The sequence below is a fragment of the Lycium barbarum genome, chromosome 4, assembly GCF_019175385.1.
Source record: "Lycium barbarum isolate Lr01 chromosome 4, ASM1917538v2, whole genome shotgun sequence".
NCBI classification, from domain to species: Eukaryota; Viridiplantae; Streptophyta; class Magnoliopsida; order Solanales; family Solanaceae; genus Lycium; species Lycium barbarum.
In genome coordinates this window covers 144,378,302-144,386,047 of record NC_083340.1, presented here as the reverse complement: position 1 = coordinate 144,386,047, position 7,746 = coordinate 144,378,302, and the positions used below count along the sequence as shown (strand labels likewise).

Below are 7,746 nucleotides of genomic sequence, written 5' to 3'. Positions count from 1 at the left end.
TCAGGAGTCGGTAAGTATACTTGTCTATCGAGTCTTGATTTATGTGCATATGGTTTCACATTATTCTGTTCGTGCAAGACTCAGTTTGGATTTCACTGAGCCCGGGCCAGGACATGTTCGCGTGCGTACTTCACTGTATTATTCACCGAGTCCCTCTCACTTGCGGGCCGGGACACGTTATATGTATATGTATATGATGATATGATGATACGGGGATGGCGGCCAGGATGGCATATGATGACTTTATCCACCGAGACCCGCAATAGAGGGCCGGGACACATTATGTATATATGGTATATGATTCTGCCATGCATGATTCTATCCACCGAGTCCCTTAATAAAGGGTCGGGACACGTTATATGTATACACGATACATGATGTTGACATACATGATTCTATCCACCGAGTCCCTCATAAAAGGGCTGGGACACGTTATATGTACATATGGTATATGATACTGATATGCATGAACATATTCACCGAGTCCCTCACTAAAGGGCTGGGACACGTTGTATATATATGTATATGTGTATGATTCATGATTTGAAATATACTACTTTATTACATAAAGGAAACGTATTGATGATTTTACACAGTCTTACTGGTTCTGGAGAGTTTCTATTTTTGGCTATGATCCCTTGTACTGTATTTCATGCCTTACATACTCGGTACATTTTCCGTACTGACCCCCTCTTCTTCGGGGGCTGCGTTTCATGCCCGCAGGTACAGACGTTCACTTGAGTGACCCGACAGCTTAGGTCATCTTTCTGCTACTTTGGAGTGCTCCCTTGTTCTGGAGCCCACATTTGGTACAAACTCTTTTATTGTACATGTGTATGTATATATTCAGGGGTACGGCGGGGCCCTGTCCCGTCATATGATTCTGTTATGTTTGTTAGAGGCCTGTAGACATATGTGTGGGTCATGGGTCGCTATTGTTTGGTTATATCTGTGATTTGCGTCTAAGCGGTCCTATTTGCTATGACAGCCTTAATGGCTTGTATTTATATATATTTATGTATATGTTTTGGATAATATGTTCCACGACAGCCTTGGCGGCTTCTATATGATATGTATGATATATGTGACCGCTTAGGACGTCATATGTTCTCAGTATCTATATAAATTGGTATATGTTGGAGATGAATAAGTTAGGGATATGTCGATTGGTAAGTAGATGTGTATGGGTGTCCAGTTAGGGCACTAGTCACGGCCCAAGGGGTTGGGTCGTGACACCTACACCATTCTTTCTCATTCAAACAACGAATTTCATAGCAAAATGCCTCTAGGTGAAGATGAAGTGATTTACTTCGAGAAGAAACTAACCAAATCATACGTTGACAACGATGACTTTGTAAGTGTTATTTTGCAAACTTATTTCAATTGACGTGTTTCATTATTCATAATGCCTCATGTATTTTGTGCAGATCCTACCTTCTGACATACAAATTTTCTTCCAAACACAACTACACAAGCTATTGTTTTCTACGAGCAGCGTGAATACAATATGATGTATAAGGTTGGCGTGCATACCCGCCTCTGCCAAGGGTGGAAGGATTTCATTGATGCAAACCTTCTAAGGGAGGGACATGTCTTATGCTTTAATGGTTGTGAACATAATGAGAAAGTAACCTTCTTTGTTAATATCAAGAGGGAGGTTATTGAAATAGATTAGGTTTCTCCATATTATGTAAAGTTTATGAATTATCAATGAAATCTATATCTATGAACTTTATCTTTATCTATGGTTTTTCTTCTCAAATTGAATTTTGACAACTTTTTAATTGAACATCAATGACAAGAAACGCCTTCAACTTACATACATAAAGTGAATAACAATCACTTAAACATCCTTCAACATACAAACATGTAATCCTACTATGGCAGTCAACATTGGTAATGCTTGTTCAAGAACACCCAATAAACCAAATATCAACACCAAAGAAACACAAAAACAAAAACTTGTTAATAGTAAAGCATCTACCCTTCTTCTCTTGTTCAATCTTCATCACTTTCATCTCTTCTTCAAGCTTTGACACTTTCATCTCTTCTTCAACCTTTAACACTTTAATCTTTTCATTTGTAGTGACATTCTCATTACCGATGGCCATTTCACTATTGTCATTACCAATATCTCCATCAATAAGAAGACTCTCCTTCTTTCATTTCATTTGTCAAACCAACTTCTTCCACCATTTTCTTCTTCAATTTCACCGCTTGCTCTTCCATTTTCTTAATCAATTTGTGAATAACAAACTTAGACCTTTCATCAATAGGATCATTCCTCCATTCAAAGAACTAACATTTCCTAGCCTATAAAAAAAATCAACTCATGTTAGGTACACTGTAATGTGTGGCAGAAATAAGGCACACAACATTAAAAAATAAATTTAAATTCGTACCCCATCGAATGGGCATGTCCAAAATCTTCTTCCGGGATTATTATGAGACCAAGAAATCTGCATTTTTAATAATACTCCGTGCTGGCATCGCACTTGACGTTTTATCTTTGGATCGTCATTTTCAGTACAAAAATTGTTCAACTCCGATTTGAATTCTTTCAGTAAGAATCCTAGAAAAAAAAATTAAGTGAAAGATATAACATATAAATAAAAGATGACAATAATAATTTAGAGAAAATAATACTTACCACTAGAATCCATGGAACAATTTTTTTTTCTTCAAGCTATGGCAACAATGGAGTCAAATTTCAAAAATGAAAGAGAAGGAAGAGAAAATAAAGGGGGAGAGGGGTGGTTACCGTTATATTTATCCACGTGGCCAAAAATAACAGGTCAAATACCCCCTTACGCGCTGCTTGATCGTGTAGTCACGCACAGTGCCAGATCAACACTTAAAGGTCACTAAAATACTGAAAAAATAAGACTGGTGGGGGGGGGGGGGTGTAATAGGTCGCCCTCAAAGGTTTGGTGCGTCATAATTAATCCGAGTATACGTTGAGAGGGGGGGGGGGGGTATTTGTGTATTTTCTCAAGTTGTGAAAGTTGTGTAGAATTATAATGGTGTCAAATATTTTGGAACATCTCAAACATAGAAAGAATGTTATATAAATTGAAACATATGGAGTAATAAATAAGGCATAATACATAAACAAATTCTTAAACTTGGCCTCAGCTGGCAAGTATGCCCTCCAACTTTAGATGTGCACAAGTAGAACCTCAACTTGTATGAAGTTATACATGTAAACACAAATGCTGATGTGGCATTGACTTGACACTGACGCGGCCCTTCAAAATTTATGTGTCACGTCAGCATTTGTGTTTACATGTTCAATTTTATACAAGTTGAGGTGTCTATTTGTGCACACCCAAAGTTAGAGGGCATACTTGTCAGCTGATGCCAAATTTAAGGACCTGTTTATTTATTATGCCAATAATAACTGCTATATTTCACTACTACACATATACTAAGTAACTCTGCCATGAAATTAGATAGATGGAAAACATATGCGATTTCAAATCAGAATGAGAGTGTTTTTCAAATCAAGAAAAGAAGTTATTTAATTGTGAACAAGCAAAATACGCATAACTACGTATATCTTTATTCCAAGTACTTTTTTAATAGAAGTGTTGGAAGTACTTTTTTTTTTGTTTTTTTGTTTTTTTGGCTGAATAGAGTGTTGGAAGTAGATTTAATTGAACCCGTTATTTTCATGAGCATATACTCTTCGGTGAAAACCAGTATCAAGAACAAGGCCTCAACCCTTTTTTAAAAAAAGAATTTTGAACCTTGAACCTATTAACTTTAGATACTGAATCTATCTGCCTCTGGCCAGAAGAAGTCAATGGATTTGGCATCATTATAAATACTTTCTTTATTATATGTCTTGGACAATGATATACATAAACCTCTCAGAGAACAAATATCACAACCAAAACAACATTAATTTTTAAAAAGAATGGGGGTAAAATTTCTTAGTAAAACGGGGAAAAAAAGAATTGAATAGGTACATTAAAAAATCATGAAAAAATAAGAAAATATTAATATACTTCATTTGCTGCTATATAATGGACTCAATTCATTGTTAGAATTGAGGCTTAAAGCATTCTCCAGGAAATTGTCCGTTGAATCGCTTCGTATCTTTGCAATAATCATAAATCATGTAAGTGTTCCTCACCCAATCCATCTGTCCTTGCTTAGCATAGCTCAATTGACTGTACTCAGGAAAAGTATACCAATTTTCTGGAGTTTGAGCTGCACATTGGCTAATGCTAACGGGTCCGTTCCAGGGACACGCCCGTGGCACGAAATTTCGGTACTTGGCTACAAATGGAGCATTAGTCCAGTCAATTTTGTCAAGGCCCCCTCTAGTTGCCCAACTATCAGCATTCCAGAGGCTGGAGTAAACTGCCATTGCTTGCGCGTTCGGATAGGGAATGCCCTGGCTCTGATAGTTCTTGTAGACTCTGATTGGTATATCGTCAACGTACCATCTGCAACATGAATGATTAAAAGTTAGTCAAGAATTGTTATCGGATTTAAACTTGATGAATTCAACCTTTAAGGCTCATTCTATTGAATCTATTTCACTTTTATAATTCTGAGTTCAAAATTTAATATTTATTGAAACTTTAGTACTACATATCAAAAATGATGGATTCATTTGAAAGCATCACTTTTGTCAATTATCTTGATGTTAAAAGGGAAGATCACAAGTCTGTCTTACTTCAAAGTCAAAGAAAAAAGGGAAGGATATTTCATGTTTTAGTTTCACATCTTTGAACTGACTAATGTCGCACAGCATGCCGTTGCTCGGTCGATCTTAATTAATCAGTTTTAAAACAGGGGGTGGATTTAATTCAACCTTGCTTTGAGTCATTAGGCTAGTAAAGCACTACTTCTAAAACAACCCTTAAGGTCATTTGATCGATTCTCTACCACCGTTGGATCAAGATATGTTGCCTGCCTATCATGCCAAAGAAACTGTTAATGACCCATCGTAAATTAAAAGTGGTAAAGATAGAAATTTTGCTAAGAGTATTCAAGATTAAATTTTCAAAGCTTTTTCCCTAATAGCTTCGTCTGTGTGTATTTATCAAATAGAAAGTAATATCTGATCTATATACACAGTATATAATTTTTCGGTAAAGAGTGTTCAACTTACACAACAGCAGTGGGGTTCCAATGAATGGTGTAGTTATGATAATCAACAGTTGGATCAAACCATGGATAGAATTGTTGTTCCCTGCCTCCTGCACCTTGAGTAAAAATGTTTGTGTGGATAATATATGGTTGCCCTGATACATTTCCTAGAAACTCGAAGTCGATCTCATCATGCTTGTCACCAGTTGAGGACAACTGTGGAATTAAAAACAAGAAATTTATCAGGCACTCCCTTCAGTAACAGTTTATATATTTTTGTTCTGCTAGTTTTTAGTTTTAAAATATAACAGGTCTTTCATTCATACATAGTTGTGTAGAAAATCATCCTAAATTATCTGTTAACAAGAGGAATTACACTTAGGATTTGTGATTTGTTTGGCACGACGGAATATATATATTTCTGGAAAATAAGTGATTTTCTAATTTATTTTCTGGTGTTTGATAAGTAAGCATAAAATATGATCCCAATAGCATTTATATACACTTCGTGGGTGGGGGATGAGGGTCGGGTGTGGGGGTGCGTGGGCGAAAGTAGGGTGGGGGGTTGGAGGTGAGGGTCGTGGGGTGTGGGCGTAGGATGTGGTGGATGGGATGTTGAGGAGACAATCAGCTTGAAGTGTCACTTTGGACTTTGTTTTCTCTATTCTCATCATGAAGTGAATTTCCTATTTTTAAGGAACTTATTTTTCTAAAGAAAATATTTCTCAAAGATTTTTAACCAACGGACAATATTTTCCACCATACAAAACATCATAGTCGAAGTTAGGGTACTGCAAAGGTTTTCGTCAAGAAATTATCTGCATATATAAGGTCAAAACTATTTTTTATGTGCATAGCATATGTTAAATTCCCATTCACTTCTTCATATGGTTACTTCTTGTAGCTCCGCCGCTACCAAACACACCCTCAAGGATGGCGATTTTAGCAAAATCATTCTACTACATAAAATCTTGAATCTTTCAAGTTTTATTGACAATGGTATATATTTTGAAGGCATCTTAAACGTAAGATCAGAAAAGGTTATGATCATTTGAATACTTACATAGTATGCAGTGACTGTTCCAGCAGAGTTCCCAGGTACCAATTTGATTTGCATTTCTAGGCTTCCAAATAGATATGTTCCTTTTGATTGGACCCCTGAACCTGAAAATAGAAACCAGAGCAGCAGTTATTGAGTGACAAATATATATATATAAAGGCAAAAATGATGTGTAATTTGGGTGAAATAGAATCTTGATTATGCTATATGCAGGCGGAAGTTTTGAAAACCTTTAGGCAGAAGTTTGGAAAACCTTCTAAGCAGTCAATGAAGCAGATTTTAATTAAGTTATATATGCACTAACCGTATCCAAAATATTTACATATATAATCGGATCGCTTAAAAGGTAATTGAAAGTAATTCTATATTTGATAACCACTCCTTCCATTCCAATTTATGGGATGTAGTTTGAGTCAAGGAGGAATTTCATAAAGAGATACTTTTGAAGTTTGTGGTAAACATGTCACAACATCTGTGTGACTATAAAACTTTTAAAATTTGTAATCTTAAACATGTCATAATATTTGTGTTGATATAAAAGCCTCTATCAATGTCAAAACGAGAAGTTTAAAGTTAAATTGCAACGAAATATATAAATGTGTCATTCTTTTTTAAAAAGACTAGTAAAGATAATAATATCAAATAAACATAATTTAATGGAAGAGCATTGATAGATAACCTAAGCGGCCTTATTACGCCATATAATAGAAGCTTTGGTTTAAAAACTTTTTCTATTACGTGGGGAGGGAAGGCGAAGGGGAATGGAAGGAGGACAACGAGAATTGAATGCAACGGAAAATTCCACAAATACCTCAAGACTATAAGTCGCCGTTATAATAAATTAAATTACATTAATATATGCTACAAAAATTCTTTACGCTATCAGTGAGCATAACTTAAATCCTTATTACAAAACTTATGACATTAAATGAATTTCTTACCAGAGGATTGATCAAGGACAAGCTGAAGATCATCTCCTTGCATCCAAGAATTATGAGAACCCCAACTAATGTACATGCTATCTGACATCATACCATTCACCATAACTGAACCAAATAAAGCAATTGCTGAAATAATCAACAAATTAGCCATAGAAATAACTCGAGAGCTGCCCATTTTGAACATAAATTAACAAACGTATATACTACTCAGTTTCTTGAAACTAATGGTGTGTTTTTTGTTCTTAGGAATATGACATATATATAGGTCTTTATATATAGTCGTAACCAAATAATGCCATCCCAAGAAAAAACCCTCGAGAATAATATTTATTATTTGACCACACGTCTTGATTTTTATATCCTTAGTTAGAAAATTACAGATCAGCGTGGACTCGCAGAACATAGTTATTTTTTCAAGAATTAAGGTAAAATTAGGTGGATGGGGCAGGAAAAAATATTTTTAAAAGGAAAATATATTCTTTGGTTCTTAAAAAAGGATAGACAGGCTTAATCCATGAGAAAATAAAATTGGCGTTCAAGTGAAGAAAAAATAAATAAATAATAGATATGGAAAATATTCTTTGTGTGTATATATTGAGAAAAATAATTAAGGTAGCTGTTGGAAGAATAATATGGAAGCTA

General features: G+C 35.3%; 1 protein-coding gene across 1 annotated transcript; it reads right to left on the bottom strand.

Annotated features, from left to right (window-relative positions):
- Nucleotides 1-3,810: 3,810 nt before the first annotated feature.
- Nucleotides 3,811-7,344, bottom strand: LOC132636806 (probable xyloglucan endotransglucosylase/hydrolase protein 26). Its single transcript, XM_060353831.1, has 4 exons — nt 7,105-7,344; nt 6,167-6,267; nt 5,126-5,319; nt 3,811-4,454 (listed from the first exon to the last, which is right to left on the bottom strand). The coding sequence occupies exons 1-4, from the start codon at nt 7,286-7,288 to the stop codon at nt 4,046-4,048; spliced, it is 888 nt and encodes a 295-aa protein (XP_060209814.1). The 5' UTR covers nt 7,289-7,344; the 3' UTR covers nt 3,811-4,045.
- Between the last annotated feature and the right edge of the window lie 402 nt (nt 7,345-7,746).

Excerpts from the sequence above, each read along its gene's own strand:
- LOC132636806 (XM_060353831.1), bottom strand. The coding sequence starts at position 7,288 with ATGTTCAAAATGGGCAGCTCTCGAGTTATTTCTATGGCTAATTTGTTG. Across the intron at positions 6,268-7,104 it reads TGTCCTTGATCAATCCTCTG|GTTCAGGGGTCCAATCAAAA; the intron begins GTAAGAAATTCA and ends TTCTATTTTCAG. Across the intron at positions 5,320-6,166 it reads GAACAGTCACTGCATACTAT|TTGTCCTCAACTGGTGACAA; the intron begins GTAAGTATTCAA and ends TTAATTCCACAG.